Source organism: Oreochromis aureus, linkage group 6 (assembly GCF_013358895.1).
Source record: "Oreochromis aureus strain Israel breed Guangdong linkage group 6, ZZ_aureus, whole genome shotgun sequence".
Taxonomy (NCBI): Eukaryota; Metazoa; Chordata; class Actinopteri; order Cichliformes; family Cichlidae; genus Oreochromis; species Oreochromis aureus.
In genome coordinates, this window is record NC_052947.1 from 40588190 (window position 1) to 40610763 (window position 22574).

General features: G+C 41.9%; 1 protein-coding gene across 1 annotated transcript in view; it reads right to left on the bottom strand.

Moving 5' to 3' along the window:
- The window catches only part of sorcs3 (sortilin related VPS10 domain containing receptor 3), a 233671-nt gene extending 222605 nt beyond the window's left edge, over window positions 1-11066 (bottom strand). Inside the window, exon 1 of the mRNA XM_031744408.2 lies at window positions 10858-11066. Within this exon, the coding sequence (XP_031600268.2) occupies window positions 10858-11025 (168 nt within the window). The 5' untranslated portion in view covers window positions 11026-11066. The remainder of the gene's footprint in view (window positions 1-10857) is intronic.
- Between the last annotated feature and the right edge of the window lie 11508 nt (window positions 11067-22574).

Here is a 22574-nt window from a genome sequence, read left to right on the forward strand (position 1 = left end):
AAAACAAAGACCAAGTTTTCAGCTTTGCTTTGTCGGATAAATAATCCACTGCTAATAACTCTTAATTCAGCTTCTTTCACTGGTTTTCTTTTTATTATTATTATTTTTTGCATGAGTTGTGGCTCACATCCATTGACATTAACGCCCGTTAGCACATAGTTTCTGTAAAAGAGCATACTCTGTTGCACACAAGTGCATGCATGATACAAAAAAATGCACAAAGCACACACATTCACACATTTAAGGTGTTTATCACTACAGTTGTGACAGCCTGAGGCGGCTGCAGTCTAGTTTCCAGAATCTTTGCAGCCATACCTGGCAGCAAACAAGAGCGGCGCACGTGGACAAATACAGTCTCCTCTCATCTCTATGCTGACAACAGACAGATGCTGACTAGCAGCACAATGCCACAGCCTCAGTCCTCTGTGCATTAGCTAAACAAACTTGATTACAGGTGGCAACAGTTTGCTGTCTGTTGGATCCAGGTGCCAACTCCCAGAGATCCAAGCTATGATGAGCTGAAAAACACATTAAATGCCGCTTATTATTTTAATGTGTTCCTTAAACAAAAATGCATAGAAACGATGTGATCAACAGCAATAATGCTGCAATAAATGATGTTTTTTTAAAACTCCTTTTTTGCTTTTGCTTCAGAGAAAACAAATCGGCACTAATGGGTTTGCTCTGTTGCATTTTTATCAGCAGTAACATGAACAGATGCAAAAATATACAGTGGAAAGAAATATAGAAATGTGACAGCAGCTCCCCTCACATTGTCTGGCGTGGTGTGCTATCGCAGAACATAGTTTCTAAAAGCTACAAACGGAGACCATCTCAGGTACGCAACAGTAATCCATACAGCTGGATCTACAATATGCCGAAAGTTGGTAGAATTTTCATGATTTTGGTGTCCAGGCACCAAAATCTTCATCTGCTGTCTGAACAATGTCTCCACCCTGCCTTAAGTTAAACCTTTATCTTTGACAGAACAGACAGCAGTGTTGTAATAACACTTGATGACACTGGAACAAAAAGAGAAGATTCATGATGTCAGTTAGACACCAGAATCTTGGTAACATTGTCAGGTATGCTGTGTGCGGCAGGCAGGAAAGGACCCTAAAATGCAGACTCGCGGAGGCAAAAGATAAACTCAAAACTGAGCTTTATTGCTGAATGGCAGAAAAACAGAAAACTAACTAAACTGGGAATACTCATGAAACTAGGCAGCAAGTAGGACACACAGCGGGGAATGAGGGAGAACGTGACACTGGACGGAAGAAAACAAAGGACTTAAATACACAAGAATGACAAGTGAACAGAAGTAAGAGAGCAAAACAGAACATGGCTCACCCAAACCGGAGACTACCAAAGTAAAACAGGAAGTACCGGGAGCACACACAGAGACGTGACTATGGAAAACAGGCAACTAGACAAACATGAAGACAACACAGGAAATGCTGGGGAGGAAAACCCAGACAAGATCAAACATGAACAGGACCAAATACTAAGACAACCATAACTAGAAGTACTAATTAAACTTCTCAGTGGACAAAAGTAGGAAACATAACGAAATAAACCAGAATCCAAGAACCCAAAGACCCAGGTACCCTTACAAACTGACCCTGACTCTATCGACTCTATTGAATTTTGCCTTTTTGTGTAGTAGACTGATATTATAACTAAAATGTCTTTAAACGCACCATTATGGAACTCAATAAGTTGAACTTGACAATAGAAATGGGAGGTTCTGAGGCCACTGGGATGAATTTGAAAGTATAATAAAAATAGAAACACCACTAATTGTAATGCAGCTCACCACAAAGTCCTGTGCAGCCTCAAAGTGTACCGGTGAAAGACGGTAACTTCACAGGAACAGGCAAAATGTAACCAGTTTCATTACAGCACCATCACAGTAAATATAATGAGCGCTTACCTTTGTAACTGGCCTCAGTGGGAAATAAATGCCACAACCTTGAGGTGTAAGTGACACCTCTATTCACTGACTAACCAAAGGGATCGTTAGCGACACCTCAGGCTCACGGTATTTTTCACGACAGGATTGTGAGGCAGTGTACTTTGTGTTTCGGCGCCAGGTCCTCCCTCACAGAATATCCCTATAAAAGAGCCGGAGGATTAATAATTCATTGATATCCGTGACCACTCACACTCTCCTTTATAAGACAGCCTTATATTAGCGCTGTACCCGTCAAGCGGTCCAAACAACTCTTACAGCGCCATTAAAATTTTAAAAGCCGCTCAGCGTGGGGGCTGGGTAAATAAGAGACAATTACTGAGTTTGATAGAAACGTAATGCGGTCCCCATTGGAAGGAAGTAGAAGCAAAGCTTGGGGGGAGAAAAACGACTTATAGTCAGCTGAAGGATAATTTATTTAAAGGGCAACGTTCAGGCTGACTTCCACACCAAACAGTGTGGACAGTCAGAAATTCAGTCACGTACTGGAGTATTTTATGCAGCTTGAAAGGGGTATTAACAGAAAATAGATATCCAAATTCAGGGGCATCTATCTCCCGCCGCCATCACTAAAAGATGCTTATGCAATCTGGTCGGTAATAGGAGGATGTTTAAGCAGGTTATTACCATTAAACTCCAAATGGAAATAAAGAAGCGGACCTGATTGTAAAATTAACGCAGTGTGGACACATTTTACAGCCACTTTCAATCTCTCATGGATAAACCAGTAGATCACTTTAATTAGACAATGTGTTAATTGACTGCAGGTCCTGGGGTGTGATGTGTCAACATTAGTCTCCATCAATGACAACCTCCTCCAGGCACGACACCATTCACTCTGACTGAGAGTGAGACATGATACTGAGACTGATTGAGGGTGTGTGTGTGCTCATGTCTTATTTTTTTACATGGGCTTTCTTTTTTAGGTATGCTGTGTGGGTTTGGACGTCTGCAGTTTTGTGCATCTGTGACCTAATGAATGTATATCAGTGTGTGGGAGAAACAGACCGTGCTGAAGCAGGACAGAGAGGATAAGAGACGGTGAGGCAGAGAGGGAGAGAGAAACACAGCGTGCGGTCTATCGCTTCACTGTGGTCTGACATTATTATGTGTTCATCGCCTGGCTGCTCTCCCTGGCCTGCCCATGTTTGGGAAATGGCAAGGGACATCAACATTACAAGGTATCGCACTTGGCTCGGAAAAAAACTGGATAAGGTCAAGATGCGGCGTGCCTCTGGGACCGGAAAGTCTCACACTCACAGCTCAAGGAGAAGGACAGTGGGACGAAGCTACTCCCCGCTTTTAGACGATACCCCAAATGCCCTGCATGTTCCAGATGTTAAAAAGCCATGCGGTATAATAGAAATGAGACAAAATCAATCGTGACACTGGCATGTATCAGTTTAATTAACACACGTGTACTTTCACACACCCCCTTCTCTCTGACTCACGCGAATAATGTCGGCACCCTTGTACTGCCGACCGGGATCAGTGGCCAAGCGTATGATTATACTCAACTCTCTGAAGTCGTAGAGAGTTGGCTCCCATCAACGCTTCAGCCACCGTGGCAATCACACAGGAAACATAATGAGGCCATTAGGTTTGGCGAACGCAGCCTTTAAAGCCTCTTGTTCAACCGGCTGGGTTTCTACTCCGCACATGCTCATAGCTTCAAAGCCTTTTAGCAGCTTGATGTGATCCAAGATCGGCGGCATGCTGCAGTAGCAGGTGCAATGCATCCTGATTGGATGGCTTCCTGAATGGCTTCCTTAATGTGGCAGCGTTTCCACGCTGAGGAGAGTTTTAACATTATGTGACACCTTTAAGTGCATCTGGTGACCTTTAGCAGAAGTTAGAAAATGCTAAAACTGTGCTGACCTAGTTAACTTCTGGCAAGGGGAGTTTTGTGCATGCAGTCACGTGGGTAAGATGTTGCTGATGTGTGTATTCATTTTATCCGTAACTGTTTTTCTGGATATATTTAAAATGGTCAGCTGTGCTCGCATCCCATGCAAATTTTTTAGCCTTTTATTCTACAGAGCTAAAATCACATTCAGAAATGAAAAGGAGAAATGACCCAACATACATTAAGTGACTCATTCTACACATTGAACCCAGTGAGAGTATTATGCAACATGACATGCTTTTAAAACCACACTGCGTGAAATCAGTAGGTCAAGAGCGAGCAGCAGCCTGACCCCGACTGTTTGGGAACTGCAGCCAAGACTCTAGCTCCGGAGGCCAGTGTCAAGACCCATTCTCCATTCATGTTTTGTGGCACATGGCTTCTTGCCATGACATCATACTTCCACTGCAAAAAACCCCCAAGAAAACAGGAGATGAGAAACAAATTTGTAGACACTAATTAGACTGGGATTAGGGGAAGGAGGGAGGGTAGAGGGAGGGACGAGGGAGCTGGGGCTCGCTGGAAGGGTTTCATTATTTATGATATTCTAGTTTTTCACCCTCTTGTTCCTCCAGAGCAGACAGCCACCAGGGTAGCAAGAGAGGCAAGAAAAGAAACAACTTTATAATGTATTAGCATCAGTAATTTAGGCTGAGGGGGAAGATGGGCTGATGGAAAGTGAGAGGGAACGCGGTCTGTCTCTACATCCTAAATCACCTCCCCTCGCAGTGGAGACGGCGCTCGTGAATGCTCCGTCCTTGTTGGTCAGTCTCTAGAACCTTCTTTCACAAACTGTGCTGCAAAGAATGATCAGACTGTGCAAAAGCAGTCTCCTCAAAACATTTCTGCAAGATTCTTTCAAAACAGAGATAATTTTTCTGAATCCTGTGCAGGAAGAATCTGATACCCTGCAGAGGAAATGAAATAGCATTTAATGTCTTATAGATACCCAGAATGCACGCGTGTGTATGTGGGTGCATGTGCGCGTGTGCGTGTTTGCTGCATGACATTTTTTTCTGCACGTGTTCCCTCGGTTCTCAAGAGGGATTTGAGAATTTCAAACAGACGCAGTCAGCTTTATTGATGACTTGCCAGATACGGACGACCTGCCTCGGCATGAGTTCTCACGACTTTAAAGACCACTCAAGTCGAGCAATACCCACAGTGGGTTATGTTAATTTTCCATACTACTCTTCAACAACCCCTTTAAAACCCACAGAGGACAACAAAGGGAGCACCGTGTGTCAGAGAACATGAAACAGTCATCAAGGAGCAAAGATGCAGCAGCCGGAAAGCTGACGTCCCGATGCCGGTACTTATGGTCACAGCTTCCTTAAAGGAATGTATTCATTTAGATTATGCTGATGGGTGAGGATCTCAAGGTTCCCTTAGAAGAGATGAATGTTTCAAGATCACACTAGAAGAGGCACTGCTAAAGCTTTCCATTTTGTATTCAAGCTGTCAGTCACAATGCCATTATGCCCATGACTGCTGAGGCTGGGAGGTTACACTGGCTCAAAAATACTTCAGGAAAGAACTTGTCACGTCACCGGAGGAATGCATCATTGGAATTATGTTCATGAATATTAGAAATGACAGTTATTCTCAACATGGCTACCGCTACACTGCCAGTTAATATCTAAGGTTAAGGCTGGGATGTAACCTGCTTAAGCTTGAGACAGAAACATTAAGACACACACGACGACAGACTGAAAGAGAGAAAAAGGGGGGAGATCAGCGACAGATACACAGAGACAGTGAGAGCGCATTAGCCTTGTGTACACGCCTCAGAGGACACACCACCAACCCCCGGGGAATCCACGGCAGTGTCAAGTCCCCCCACAGGTAGTCACAGTGCAAGACACGGCCGACCAGTCTGTCTGAAATAAGGCTGAGAGAAAGTCTCTGAACCAAAAATGTTGTGAGTTTATGGTCCATGTTGCAGCTAGTCAGCCAAATAGCACACCAGTCATCCAGCTGTGGTGCATTTTCATTTAAGCATTTAATCCAGAGGAATTCAAAATGGCTGTGGTGAGAAGCTGGCTAAAGGTCACTGGCTGGGGCACAGGCTCTGCTCAGTTGTTGGTCAGAAAAGGTTCCAGTGATCAACATACATGTTGTGTTCTGAGCCGCCAGGTTCATGGTTGTTGGATGGAAGAGTTATCTCCCTGAGAATCTCCTGAGAGCACGCGGAAGCATGTGATGTGACATAACCACTGCTAACGTCCAAGTAGGGCCTCCTGTGGCACCCATCTTTGATTAACCACAGGCCGCTTTTTGATTAACTACTTAAATCTTCAGCTTGTTTTTAATTTTATCCAGACAAACTGTCCCTCAGTCCAGCCAGTAACCACTACAACTGAGGAAAATGAATAACCTTGGGCTCTATAGATAGGAGACACTTGGGAGAACTTTCAAATCCAATAAATCGTCTTGTCCCCATCAAAAAACCAGAGAAAGATATGAAAACTCTGCCAAAGCAGACAGTTTTTCTCCCGCCTAATCAAAACTGTTATACAGAGAGTAAATATGAGCCTTATAACAATAAGTCAGTAAACACTGATCTTATGGAGCCTGTTCTAAAAATTCTCTGCTGCAACTCAACCAAATTTGAGCAGCAGAAAAAAAGGACAACAAAATTCTGCAGCTGTTTTATTGACAGTGGCCCAACCACAACTGCTAAACCTGGAGGCAGGTTGCATTGAACCACATGATGCAGATGGTCCTGGTGCAGATGACGAATCACTGGATCCAGGTTTCTGCACACTTTTTCTATTTAAATATTATAATTTATTTAAATATTTCAACAAAGGAAATATTGAGTAGACTGAATGTGAAGTATGCTTTAAACTGCTTGGATGCATCTTCATTAAAAATAATAAATTCAGTTAGCAAAAATCTCACAATCAAAATGTTTCATGTAAAAAACTGTGTGCTGCATATTTGTACTGAAACTTGTGCATGAACCTGTTAATTTTGGTGTTTATTCTCATACACATGTCTGAACTGTATCATGTGGCCGATATTAAAAATATAAAAGAAGCGTACGTATAAAATAGTTCTAATTTTAGCAATTCTTACATTATTACTCTTTATCAGTTATTTAGATTGACATTACTAACCTCCATTATTAATGGTTAAACTCATGTTATGATCCAATATATAACTTATAGAGGTAATTTATATAACTTGGATGAATGGATGGATTAATAACCACATCATCCGACTCAGATTAATACATCAAATAATGACATCAAAAAAACCAGTGACTGCATCTTACACATACATGGTGTTTGCTTGAGCTACCCCCTCGTGTGTTTATAGTTTGCAAAGAAACTATAAAGACGTGCAGTGATTTACTGAAATGGGCAAATTTACATGGGAACACAGTACGTAAGGTAAAAACAGACTTTGTGCAATGCTAATGAGGTTAAAGGTCAATAATTGACATGACCACCTATATTCTTGCATACAGCCTGAACTCTCTCAGGCAGCTTTCTGTAATTTTGTTCTGTAGTCTTTAGTAATAGTTCTCCAGACTTCTGCAAAGGCATTCAAAGCTTATCTCTGGCTGTTTCTGTCTTTTGTTCTCTTTTAAGATGACACAGTGCCTCAGTAATATTGATATCCAGCCTATGGGGAGGCCAATCCATGACTGGTTCCACTGTGTCTTTTTACTATCACGCTGAAAAATAAAGCCAATCAGATGCTTTCCAGATGATATTATATGGTGGATCAAAATACTTTATTTTCATAATTCCATCATACCATGCCTCTGCTGTGATTTAGAGATGGCTGTAGCCTCACTGTATCGCGCTCCTGACTTCCTCTTTACACGCTAATAATTTGAACCAAGAATTTCAAATTGGGATTTATCACTCCACAAGAAACTGATTTTCAGCACAGCGCTTGTGTTATTGGCATAACCTTTTTTCCTTGTTTCCCTTCCTTAAAAATGGCTTCTTGACAGCCACACTTCCACTGAGATTGTTTCTGATCACGCTTCAATGAACATCTCGGGTCCAGGAAATGACTTTCAGATGTGGATCATCTACTGTCGACTTTTTTTTTTTTTTTTAGGTCAGCCAGTCCTTTTTTTGTCCTCCAGCTGATCACAATACCCACATCAGCTCATACTGTACAAATCATCCAGCTATATTGTATAGGCCTTCAGTTGCTGTACATCTGCTAGCCACTTTGCAACCCACCTCCGATGCAGCTCCTTGTTGCTGCTTTCTCCACCTCTACCCTTCATGGAAGGGCAAGCAGGTCCCAAGACAGCATTTCAAGCAAATATAAATTTGTGAAAATCAAAATCTCAGTCTTTCTTGACTATAATTGTCCTGATTAAGACATAAAAAAATACTATAGCAGTTAGCTGTTAAAATATAATTAATAAATCTTACCAAATATCAGACAGAGAAGGGCTCTTCTGGACCCTGGGTCTGAATTTAGATTAGAATCATCAGTTGTTTACATGAAATCAGTCTCTGACCATCAACTATTTGGCTGTTGTTATCTGAATGGTGATTTTGGCTAAGGCTAAAAACAGTGCTGATTGATACTGTGCAGGACATCGCCTCTCACGTGACCTCAACACTAACCTTAGCACATGTCTTCTAAAGCCTTAAAAGGTTTATGATAAATAGATGTGACAAGCAAAATGTGCCTGAAGTGGTGGCCTAGTTTCTATATTATAACAGATTCTAGATAACAATCAATGTAAAAGAGACACGTGCATTAATTTTAAAAGATAAAAGGAATTGTAAAAGTCAACAAAATACTGTATGGGGAAAAAAAGTACTGAAAGACAAAGTCTGGAAGCAGTGGTCTGCAGACCAATTTTTCCACCATCATTTCCTCAAAGTTATGAAGAAGTACAGTCCACAGAGGCCATGAGCCAACGAGCCCAACATCAGAGCTATTTTGGCAGCACAAGGAGGACGACACAATATTAGGTAAGAGTCAATATTGCGGCTACCTGTGTCCTGACCATGAGGCCAACGGGAGCTCAGGAGAATTTGAGTGTGTAAAGCAACCAAAGGTGGTTACACTTCTGGTGAGGACTGTCTCTGTAGTTCAAAGAGATGAAAAATAAATGAGGCCACAGACAGTCAAGATTGAAGTGGCTGAATAAGCCTGGTCATCCATCCAAGCGGTTAGTCCTAGCTGCCCAACTTACTCTTTTTCTAACTGAACCACTGTTGCAGATAGGTTAAAAGACTTGAAGCTTAATCGCTCATTCCCTCCCCTCCATTCATCAGCAGATCAAGCACCAAAAGCAAATCAAGATTAAGGAACAGATCTCCTCTCTTTTGAACAATGCTCTTGAGGCCAGACATGATTTCCTCCTTTTTTTCGCCATGAAAGCGAAAGAGACTTTGAAACAGTGGCCCAAGTCTTTGAGATAATTATTGAAGATTTAAAGCTGGGGGCAGCCACACACAATAACCTCCTTACCCTCTCCAACCAGCGCACACACATGCACTTACACACACACACACACACACACACACACACACACACACACACACACACACACACACACACACACACACACACACGCACACACACGTTCCCCTCATAGCGCCTCGGTCTTCACTGCGGGTTAAAAAACAAGTTCATGCACCATGTTATAATCAGCTCAGACAAGACTGAATATGTGGGATTTTTTCTGTTCTTTTTTTTTTTTTTTTTTAACAAATGGAGTAAAGACAGCGGAGCAGCCACAACAACAAATTAAGCTTGTGAAACCACAAAGAAGAGCCCAACGGCTCCCTGTGAGCTTACACGGTTGTGTAAATGACTTACATTCATTTTGGCTCATTATTCTCTTCCTATGAGGGCCCACTTGTGTAAGAAGGGCAGGATTTTCATATATTTCATATGCATAAACAGGCTCGGACGAGGTCAGTGTCATTTTAGAATTAAGTAAATGGTTCTCTGGGAACTATATCGCTGCTGTACAGCTTCACACAGCAGGGCAGCAGCCTGCCCCTGGCTTTGACCTGGACAAACTCCTTACATTAGAACACTGTATGTTGTCCTACAGCCAACAACCTGTTATGATTCCAGTAAGGTCTTAAATTGACCATCTAGTCTTCGTTGTATGTTTAGATGTTATAACAATAAATCACGATAACCAATAACAACAAGTCATTAGACATTATTGTTTCAAGGAGGCGCACATCTCATACGTGATAATGCAGTGTGTGTGCGTGTGTGTGTGTGTGTGTGTGTGTGTGTGTGTGTGTGTGTGTGGTGCGGGGGGCTAACCTAACCTCATCTCCCAACACCGGCTTTGGAATTGTGTGGTGATCCAACAGGGATGGTTTTCTTCATTTCTAATTTACAGGATTGATATTCATAAATAGTCGTAAAGCTAATTCATTCATTCTTCGGTGACTCAGGTGAAGCACACACAGTCCTCCAGAGGAGAAACACAGCCTAAAGAATTTGGGGACTTACCGGGGATTGCATTATTTTTACGACTCCCTCTTTCCTTTCCTCCACATTTAATTCGAATGAAAACCTTCGCGTCACAGGGATGAATCATGCACTCGCATATCTCAGATATGCTGCAAATAAGTCATAAATATTTTCCCCGCTGCGTCAATAAATGACGATAAAATCCGTATTAAAGTCATCATTGACGAGTGTAAAGCTACGCAGTGTTTGTTCACCAAACAGCAGAAGACAAGAAAGAACTGACACGGGGGGGGGGTCGTGTGTAATTCACGGTAGAGTCAAAGGTCGAGGCGGAATAACGCCACTGACGGTGCTGCACAACAAGCCTGTGCGCGTCACGGGTGCGCGTCTGTAGCTCGCAGTGCACCTGTTAACAGCGAACCCAAACTCCGCGGCACAAAGTCTGAGCTCTGCGCGTCACGGAGCTGCTGGAAATATCACACATTAGAGTGTGACCAGGAACCAGTACGAAAACAAAATAGGGCAGATATTAAAGCGAGGCTGTACTTACGCTGCTGTTCTGTCCGGACCAGTAGACCACCGCGTGGTTATGCGCAGAGTCTCCAGTCAGAGCGAAAGTGCTGCTGGTGAGCTTGGGCTCGTCCTGGCGGGTATTTCCTCTCCCTTCGTCCCTGTTCCATCTGAATTCGGACCTGCCTTGTTTGTGAGCGTCTAACATAGAACCCCGCTCATCCGGAGAGCCCGCATCCACGCCGGCCCCTCCGGTCCACCCGTTCTCGCCGAACTCGGCAAACTCATGACCGCTTCTCTTTGCTCTCCGGAGCGCAGAGTCTTCAGCCATCTCTCCCTTATCATTGTTGCGGCGACTTTCTTCACTGGACCCGGGTGCACCTTCCTGCGTACTAACTCCATCCAAACTGGCATCTTGGTGGAACTGGGGGGCACCCTCGGCAGAAATCCCAGCCTCACGGTCGCCGTCCATTTCAGTATCCTGGTCGGTAACTCCGAGTTCCTTAAACTCCACTCGGATGTTTTTTAGGGTGGCAAGCTCCTCTGTCGGGTCGGCGCGTATCCCCAGCTTTAATTTCTCCTGGTGAAGTTGAACTGGCGTCGGGCAAGATGCGCAAGTTATCTCCGCCTTGGCATTTTGTAGGGTATGAGCGGCTATCATCACCCAGATACCCAGAGATAAGTGCAAGCCTGGGCAGAAGCCAGCCCAAGTCTCCATCGCTGACAGAGATTTGGGGAGGGGGGGCGGTGTAGGACGGTTGGAGACCTTATCCGACACCTTAACTCCTTTGTCTCAGGTCGATGTGGAATAACTGACGCTTGGCTGTCCGTCTGCTCGTTTGGGGGAGAGAAAAGTGCTCTTCAGCGAAACTGTTCACGTCCAAGGATCTTTGGTCGGGAAAGCCACCACACAGGAGAGAGGAGGAGCTGTATCGCAGCCAGCTGCCGAGTGTGCGCCCGGAAGAGACAGCGAGAGAGAGAGAGAGAGAAGCAGAGGGAGAGAGAGAGTTGGGCGCTGTCCGTGGTGCTGAGTCTCCTCCAGCTCTTTGAAGTTGTTTAGATCTGAGAAATACAGAATGGTCATTGTATGCCACCTACCATATAATATCAGACGTTTTAAATATCATATAGTTGCCATGGAGTTAGTAAAATTGGCCTTTTTTTACTCTTAGTGGTCGTGTACTCACCTAATAAGCGGATTCCTAGGGGTGCGGATTTCTTTCAGATCAGCACAGCGTGCCTACAAATGTGGTTCCGCTCAGTTACAGTTTCATGAATTGATGTTGAAAAAAGCCCCCCCCCACACACACACACACACTTGGCTCTGTATGACGTCACTCAGAAGACATCTCTCTCATATGGTCAACTCATATAGACAACTTTTTAAGTGGGAACACATACAACCAGCTGCTGTTCAAATATTCTGTTTTCAAGTTACAGCCTATTACAAGAAAGCAGGGTTTAAGTCGAGATGGCTTTAAAGAGCAGGAAAAACAGCTTGTTTCAGACAGAGCAATAAGTAAGGAGCTGCACCTTTGTCCACTTTAAGATAAATCTGAATTACTCTCAGCTTTAACGCATGCAGAGCTAATGTGAGAGAGTCCTAAAACCAAAATGCAGACCAGAAAATGAAGTCATTTTTAAACTTTGCTGTCATTTTGTTACTGTTGTCCTCATTATTCTGACTATTACTACTTTTTTAAAGAGGTGAAATTAGACTTTGTCTAACCAGTCAGCAGCACTCACTGGCTTCTTATTTCCCATGCTTGTGTTGTATGTCCCTACTCAGCATGCCAATCTGTCTCTCTGTCTCAACAACATGAAAAATGAAAAAAAGAATGAAAAAGAGGCAGGTCAGTCTGATGGCACTGTGTGTGTGTGTGTGTGTGTGTGTGTGTGTGTGTGTGTGTGTGTGTGTGTGTGTGTGTGTGTGTGTGTGTTAGAGTGGGGGGAGAACACTCACTGATGGATTGGGATGAATTGGCAGGGAGTTGCACCACTCCTTGGGGGGAAATAAGGCAGTGCCTAGAGGCATGTGAGAATGAGAGAAGGAGGGAGGGGAGCGCTGGGATACTGTGCTACCGCCTTCTGCGCATCAAGGACTCAGAGCGCGGATGAAACTGTGATAAAAAATAGTGCTGGAAAACTGTGTGGGGGAGTTTTTGTGATGGAGCGGGTTTTGTTGAGGGTGTGTGCCTAAGTGCAGCACGGTTATTCATTAACAATCCAGCATGTTGTGTCCTTGTCTATCAACTTGACTGCCCACAAATTGCCCATCAGGGAAAACTCAGGGGACTCTGCCTGAATTTCAACAAATTCCCAATCATATCAGTGTGAGAAAGACAGCAGCAGAGGAAGGAGACGCATCGCATTGTGTAAAAAAAGTATGATCTGGAAGGAACCAGCGCAGGATTCATAATAAGGAGTAATGCGAATCTTTCGCATTGCCTCAGAGCTCGTGTGTACATTTAATCTAAGGAGTATGAAGCAACTCAGCTGTCAGTGTAGATTAAAATAGCTATATTTTATACATTTACAGATGCAGATGATAGTTTGAATGAGAATTTGTTAAGATGTGAACCCTACAGAGAATAATCACCTGAATCTGAAGCGCCCCTCAGCTTGACAGAGGTTTTTGGAAAGTTTGAGCTCATTGTTAAGCAATCTTCCTTTTTGATTCAGTCTCAGCTCTCATAGCATGAGGCTATCCTCTCATAAAACACAATCCCCATATTTTGTGCAAGAAGAGCCATCAGCTTTTACGTCTGTGCCTCATGCCGCAGGAGCAAATGAGGACTCACAAATGCTGTATTTTAATACGGGAGACCCCTTACGTTCTGTCCCACATCCTCAGCTGTTCTCTATGGTTAACTGGGTCAGCACAGACCTCAATTTTTTAACCAAAAACCTGATTCCACTGCCAGCTATGTTTGGACTGTGTGATTCAGTTGGACTGTATATCAAACAGTATGCAGGACTTCAGGCATTTGTATAGTGTCTACTTTTATTATCTTCCTGAAATCACAGGAGTTTAGGTTTAAGCTCAGGGTTGGCTCATTTGTGTCCAACATGTTCTTGTCCCACGGCATCAGATCCCGTCACACACGAATAAGGTGTTCTTGATGTCGGTTCCTTGACCCGCCTACCATGGCGATATTAGCTGCTGACAGACAGCGGCCCTATTTAAAAACCAAAAAAAATGCAATTTTTGGAGGCTGGAAAGATGTTTGCAGAGTAAGAGGCCGATCACCTTCACCTTCACTCACTGCTTGGTCAATTTTGGGCATTAAAAACAACTCCAGTGAGACAATATGTAAGGTACTCGCATGTTATGGCTTTCTGTGTTATTCATACTTTTTTTTATGAAAGCTGGCTCAGCACATGAATATGTACTGGATACTGTCCTGCCATGGAGACCATCTGCTCACTGAAAATGAAAATATCTTGCTTGTACATGAAGTTAAAAGATTTTTGTGTGTTTGTTTTGTTTAATTTTTGTTTTTAAGTTTTTTACATTGAGGAAAAAACGATTCTCCGTGTGGCGCTCCGTCATTCAGGGAGCGTTTTATGTCTTTAAAAACCCTCCTATGATTAAGGCTGATAAACAAGGTCCTGGCTTACTGTTGGAGCTGTTCTATCAGCTGTTTGAGAAATGCTCTGGAAAATTCTTTTCATATAATCTTTTCATTGCAATACCACAAAAGCACACAATCACATCTACAATCATGGCTCAGCAGCAAACAGCATACACAAAGTCTGCAGATAGCTGGTAAAGACAGAGCATTCTCAGCTAATATGCAGGATTTTTTTCAGCAGGAGTTACTGGCTGTTCTCAATACACGTCTTTTTTTATCATATGCATTGTTCAGTATTTTTCCAAAATACTTTGACAGTGTGGCATTTTTGAGCTATATGCTTTTTTGCTTCCTTGCCACTGAGCTGTCATGGTGCTTAGTATTATGCTACAGATGCTATAGATATTAGTATTCGCTTAGCTTATACTTTGTACTGATCCAAACAGACAGATGGCCTTGATTTTTTTGTACAGATGAAGGCAAAAATGTGTGTTCAGCTAAATTTTGTTACCTCAGGACACCTGAGTTGGGCCTAGTTGCCCCCCTGAGTCTATATAAGCTCAGCTGATTTCTCACACCAATTATATATTTATCAAACATTTGGAAATGTTGTATCAATCTTCTGTTTTTTTTTTAACTCTAGGCAAGAACCTGAATTTATGCATTTGGTAAAAGATAATGTAAAAGATCAGAAGGTAAAGTGTGTGAGGAGCACTGCCCTCCAGGCCACGTTCTCGACTCCTGCCTTACAAGGACTTTTGTTAAACCGGCCATCTCTGAAGAAAAGCTTCAAGCAGCTCCGATCAACTCTGTAACGGGGACCAGTTGCCAAGACTGAATTATTTCAGAGGGACATGTAATGAGATTTTAATGAAAGTGAATGAAACTTCTCATCTCTTCTGATGCTGCCATTCATCAATTACCATGGCTTACTAATGGAGTGGAAATTATTAATCCCTTTTAACAATAAATCAAATGGAATTTTTCAGATCAATCAAACATCCAAGTAAGATGTATTTTGTATCTTGAAGGAGCAAAAAGGAGCAGCGTACATTTCATGTCCTAGAGAAGTGTCTTTGTGATCACACCGACGGGGGATTGGAGACCACCCTTTATGAAAAGCAAGTGTCCTTGAGAATGACACTCAAGTCCTCTCTGAACCAGGGCTGCAGATCTGTAGCCGGTCCTTCTTTTTGTCCTCCCTGCAGCGAAGCCTCTAAAAATCTTCATCTTCATCATATAATTTAAAAAAGCATTGAATATCACTTTTTAAGCATCTTTATGAAGTGCAAGAGTTAGTGGGTGTAAACTATAAGAGTTCAAAAGAAAAGCTTTGAAAACTAAGTCAGAAAATAGCGACGCTCAGGTGTTCATGCACTTTGAGGTTTATCGATCACATTTAGAAACAAAGACTTTGAATTGGGCTGCTGTGCCCGTGCTACAGTGTAACATTATAAAACACTGTTAAATTACAAACCATGTTGCTGTAAATCATGTGCATGTAAAAAACACCATGCACATTTCATTCATTTCATTAAATTGATGATATCTGTTTTACATAACACTGACTTCCTGTCACAGTCAGACAGATGTGTAGCTGCTAACTACACAAACTGGGCAAAATACACCAGAGTTATAAAACTTTAACATTTCATGATGCAACATCATCGTAGCACTGTGAACACACTGTCCAATGAAAACAACCTAAATTAACAGGAAAAAGTTGACAATTCCAAATTGATCTTTGATACAACATTAGAAAATAACAACAACAACAACTCCAAAAGACCTGTTTGTATGTCTCAGGGTGTATATGCTTTTATACAAGTGGCTGAATTGTAGCACTGGGGCTACATTGTTGAAGCCTGTTTGCACCACCAATGTTCAAGACCCATAAAATCAATGTATATATTTAACATTCGCACAACAATCAAATATTCAGCGCTGATGGCTTTTTATAGCATGTTTGTGATTCAATTCAAGGAAGAAGGCATCAAACTATGATTGTACTGTGATGACTGTGTGCTAGACAAGCGCAGCTAGCCCTGGTGTTTTTGTCAGTGTGAAAAAGTTGCAATAATTCAGTATTTTCTCACACCATTTTGTAATCATGGTTTAAAAAACTAACACAGCATTAATTTTGGTCCCCTTTAATAAAGCACGGTGCAAGTTTTGAACTCTGATTTATATTCAGAATCGTCAGCAGTGCATGTGCCCATCTGGGGAAATCTGATACGTGCGACTCACAGTAACCCACTGCTGCTCCCTGTCTTTTCGCCGTAACAGGAAGAATTAGACGTTGCTCAAGATAATCGTACAAATGATCAGAACCAGGTAGAAACAGAATAAAAAATAGACATCCTGCTGATATTACAACTGAATGGATGCGTAACGCTGTTTGGTCTCTGTGCCACTTTTTAATGACACCTTTACAATGACATAGGGCGTAAGAATAAAACAGGTTTAATATACAATCAGTTATTTATGTTTAAGGTAAAAGAAATGCACTCATGAACACGTTAAGATTGTTAATCTCGTAAATAATTTATACATTCATGAAAGATCTGTAACAATCAAATTCAGCAGATTGTAACTCATTAAGTTTGAACAGCAGCTTTCACACCAGAATACAAGATCCAGAGTTCATTTACACAGGCTGGTGTGAAAGCACCCTTCAGCACGTCTGTGGTTGAAGTGAAACAACTGAGCCCAAAACAAAGTGGTGAAGGATTCATCTTCAGAAAGCGATCGCTTAAATAAGGGAAATTTACATTAATGTAAAGACATGAAAACTCTCCCCCAGTACATTAGAAAGTGGGGGGGAAATAGTGCTTCATGTATAGCAAAGTGACATAAATCCTCCTTTCTGATGAGGACGTGATCCAGAGATCATGCAGTGACAATAATATTTTAAATAAATGTAAATGTTGGGAATGTTCAGGTTCAGTAAATGTTGGATACAAAAGCACTGCTGGTGAGAAAATTGCACCCTATACGTACTTTATGAGGCACACCTGTTCAACTGCTCCTTTATGCAAATCTATAATCAGCCAAGGTACACGGAAGCAACTCAAAGAATTTGACCAAGATCACACTGAACAACACAGCAGTCAAGAAAGCTGATTTAAGTGACTGACTGTTGGGGCTAGACAGGCTGGCCTGAGGATTTCAGAAACTGCTGACCTACTGGGATTTTCCCACACAGCCGTCTCTGGGGCTTACAGAGGATGGTCAGAAAAGGAGAAAACATACAGTTCTCTGCACAAACATGCTTTGTTGATGCCAGAGGTCAGAGGAGAATGGACAGACTGCTTTGACCTGATAGGAAGGCAACAGTAAGTCGAATAACCATTTGTTAAATAAACTGATAGGTAACATTTCTGCTTCCAGCGTTCAAAACACTTTTTACAACAAGCCTTGATCTTATTGATTGGGTACGTTTTTCCTGCACCTAAGCACCTTGTCTAAAATTTATAACAACCACATGATAAAAAAAATATAATCATGGCAGCAGAAAAGTGCACATTTACCTGCTATCAGTTAAGGTTCTGATTTCCCATTGTTGGGTCAACAATCCAATGCTGTTGATTCAAATGTGAATAATAGAAATTTGGCCTTGCACTTCAGCTTAACAGAGCTCATCTCAGGCACTTCAGCGCCACTTGGCCTAGCTGTCAGATCAGTCTTAAAGTGAGCACCCACACTCCTTCAACACCTTTACCTGCTAAGAATAGGATCAAATGTGACCATCTAGGTGAACTAAAAGTAGTGACAAGGTTACTGTGGGTGAATCTCTTCTTACAGCCTGGAGTCAACGGACGGCCAAAGAAAGATTAAGGAGGACGTTCAAATGTGCTGGTTACAACCCATCATGTCACCTCTATGATTCTGACTTAAATAGGTAAATAATACTGTATTTTTATTAACCGTACCTCTCTGTCCTGTTTAAATATTTTTGGCATGCATTTTTACAATTTCTTTGAACAATATCAGAATTTTTCTGCCAGAAAATCATCTCAAATCTGCAGGATAATTGATGTAATTGTTGCTGCCAGTTTGTGTTTTTATTTAAATTTGTTTTCCTGGAAAACCGTCGCGCCCCCGCAAACTTTCAGGACTAACGTGTCAGGCTAGTAAGAATGTAAAGAAACAAATCAGCGCAGTTTCCAGCAGGGTCGCCCTTTGGAAGCCAAAGATTCAATCAGTTGTGACTCAGGTGGTGAATTCTGCTTTATGCTGAGTAAATGATGCTTCGATTCCTTACAGAGCGCGGTCGTCATAAAGACGACATGCGTATTTGAGAGAGCTGTTTGACATTGATCCATATTGATGTTCGCTATGTTGCCCTGCCCTAAGTCTGCTGAAGGCTACAGAAGAAGAAATGCGTTTTGCTGAAAGTGCGTTGGCTCGGCTGCTGCAGCGTCCCAGCCAAATTAACGAGTTTCTTCTGTTGAACGAGAAAACGTTGGCTTCTTTTATCAGATTGTTCATTTTGATGTTCGGAATACTGATTGAAACTTGCATACATTTTAAATCCCACTTGTGTGCACCAAATTACAGAAAGCAGACAAACTGCACACTCTGTCATTAGATGCATGTGTTCCTCGCTGGCTCGAGCTGGTTTCTAAAACCCACTGCCACAGATTAGAAAGTAACCCTTCAGTTTTTTGCACACTTTGCTACCAAAGTGCTTCAGTGGGAATGTTTTTAGTCTTGTGGTGAGCTGTGGTGAACTGGGGTTTTCCAGATATAGTGAAGCTAATGTAACATAGTGAAGCTGAGCTAAAGTTTTCCACAATGTGCCTCCCCTGCCCAGAGCATATTCTCACTTCAAGTCATTTTTCAACCTCCAAGAAGATTGTGATATCACTTTTATTCCAAGTGTTTCTATTCAGGCCTTCTACTATTAAGATCTGATTACTTAAACGCTGCTGAGAAAAGCAATTCCAAAACATATTTGTAAGACTATTTTCTGATCTGCCACGACCGCAGCTAACGTTCAATTGAAAAGCCATTTCAAACATTTCCATTTACTGTAGATTGTAAATTATATCATTAAGTAAGCTGAAATATGAGCTTCATAAAAACACTGTGACAATAAGTTTAAGTGACCCCGTGGTCGTTAGCAAAGCAAGAACATGGGTTGATGAAACTGATGAAATCGATGTTCAAATTAACTTTATATATATATATATATATATATATATATATATATATATATATATATATATATATATATATATATATATATATATATATATATATATATATATATATATATATATATATACATATATCTTTACAGTGGGTTTTAATAAATCAAGCTATTCATTGGAAATAATCTCATAGCCTCAAACAAAACTAAAGTGTGTGTTTGTGATTATGTTTGCGTGTGCGCGGCTGTACAGTATGACGCCTATGCACTCGATACAGGCCGGGGACACAGTAAATACTCCAAAAGCCTGGAGAATGGAAGTGATGTCAGGAAACATGCGACATTTGGATGAGGCTCCAGTGGGTTTTCTCGCACATCCAGCTGAAAGGTCAAGCTATGATAGGGAGTCCTTGGACACGCAACTGTAATTGACCTTTCTCTTTGATAGTAGGGCATAGACTGACATATGCTTCTATAGGGGCATCATCCGCCTCTTTTAAAATATAATTAGTCAAGTTGCTCGGGGAGTCATTAAGTAGTAAGCGCTAAGTGTGGAGGACAGAGTTCATCAGAGGTGACTGGAGTAAAACACTGTGGTGGATTTTCTTACCAATAAAATGACTCGATTAAGAACGATATTGATCAAGTGAAAATAAAATATTGATCATCCCATTCGTGAGATTCTCCTTTTTGTGATAAAATAGTCGCTGTCTTACTTTTGCCATTGAATGTTTGTTAGTTTTTATGATGAAACAGTGGGCTCTGATAAAAGCAAGATAAACACAAATATGCAAATCAACCACAACATTAAAACCAAAGGACACGTGTATAGAAGACCCTGTAAAGACGCCATCTTTTACCTTAGGGCTGACCTCAAAGTGGAGGCAAATGGAGATGACAACTCAACTAGGAAGTAATGGACCACATAAAATCACAGAGCATTGTTAGCGGATGCTGAGTTGCGTAGTGCGGAGAGGTCTCCATCACTACAGACCTTCAGGTTATCTCAAAAACTGTGCAAAGAGAGCTTCATGGAAATGGTTTCCTTGCCAAGCACAGTGCAAAGCTTCAGATGCAGTGGTAGAAAGCACGCCATCAGTTATGTGTTTGAAGGCAGATGTGAGAACACCTTTGATAATATAGTGCATTTCTATACCCCGAGGAAGGCACAAGCCAGCATATGTTGGTGTATTTTCATGTCTTTCACCCATCAAAACGAAGGCTTTGCTTTAATTTTCCCGACCCTATCGTGAGTGACTTGACTTGGATGTTTCATGTCACTTTTTTGGATATAATCTTTCCATTTATCATTTTGTAACTGTTCCCTTCCAGGTGGTTTGAGAGATACCAGTAACGTTCCTGTCACTCAGTTTCTCAACTTGTGGCTTATTCTCCTGCTCTGTGAACTGCACTGCAGTACTGGATAGTAAGAATGTTTCAGGAAGTCCTTTGGGTCCTGTAGTCTCTGTGGTATTGCCTCCATGGACAGAATAGGACAGGGTGGAGCTAGTTCGTGCACAGGCTTGGTTGATTTGGGACCGGGGGACCTTTGAGGCTGAGTCAGTAGCTTGGGCTCGCTGTCATGCTCCTTGTCATAGTTTTTAGGAGTCTCATTTTGCTGTAAGAAACCTGCTGCTGTTTGATGGAAGCGTATTTGGTCTTGAACACTACTCAGATGGATGTGATGTCTCAAAACATCCCAACAACAGGACTGATGGTTTTTAAGCAGGAATGATTTGTGTCTTCACCTTTAGGTGATCCTTGTATTTCTCTTACCCACCACAGTACACTGATGTTGATTATATAACACTGACTTACAGTCTCTCGTTGTCCCAGTATCACATGATCTAGCACTACAAGCATCACTCTGTATTATTTACCTTTTGAAACCTGTAACCTAGCAACCTTTCAACAGGAATCAGCGTGGGTACACACACCAGTGAGTATCACTGAATTTCTGCTAAGTGAAAATGAATTGTAGCAACTTTGTCACATTGTATTAGCTTTGGATATATGAATGAGCCACAAATTAGGCGTAGACATTGATTAATAAAAGGGTTTACATCCCTGCTTTAATGCAGTGTCAGTTAGAGTCTACCAGCTGTCAGTCATGTGATCTTTGAAAGGAAGCCGCCTGACACATCTGAAGATCAGCCACAGCTCAGAGGCAAGCACTATTCAGATCCTGCCTGGTGCCGCATTGGAGGCAGTGACATCACAGCTGCAAGTGAAGACAGAGACGAAGAGTTTCTGCTTGTTTGAAGAAAAGCAAGACCTTCTAGAATTTACTTTTTTCAATGGTGGACATATTTTTTCAGCAGATTTTACTATATCGCTATGTCAGCATGTTTCATGAATGCCAGTTAGTATCCTGTTGCAGAAAAAGGATCTCCACACTGGAACCTTTGAATTGTTTGTTAATAGGATTGGATGTGTGGCCAGTATTTGTCAAATCAATGGCATAAAGAGCTTTGCTTAAAACTCATCGACAAGGTTTCATATTACGTCAAGGCTACAGTAACAAATATTGTCCAGAACCAAACCAGATTTCGACACAAGCCAAGGACACCAGGGTAAAATTTCAACATTTATCACAGACACGGGTTGTCAGAACAGTCGGTAAAGGCTTGCTTGAGAATTGTTTAATGTCTCTTCTCTGAGTTGGAGGCAAACAAGGGTCCAAAGGGTTTTTCCAAGCAGGTTTTCTCTTTTCTATATAGGCTTCTCTCCACAGAATCCACACCAACAGAAGCATCTGCAATTCCACACCAAAAAAACATACCCTTTCACCAAAAGTGAAACAAAACCCCAAACCACTAAACTACCAACCTGTCAGCAACTAAGGAAAATGACGTGGAGACTCCAGCAACACTTAAAGTAATAGGAAACAACTTTATTAAGTGACTAGCATGTTTCGGCTTGTGGCCTTCATCAGGGTCCCTGATTGTGAAGTTGTTGCAGAAATATTTGTTGCTAGCAACTAAGAAAAACAACTTTTCAGCCTTAAGTAGCTGGTCAGTAATTACC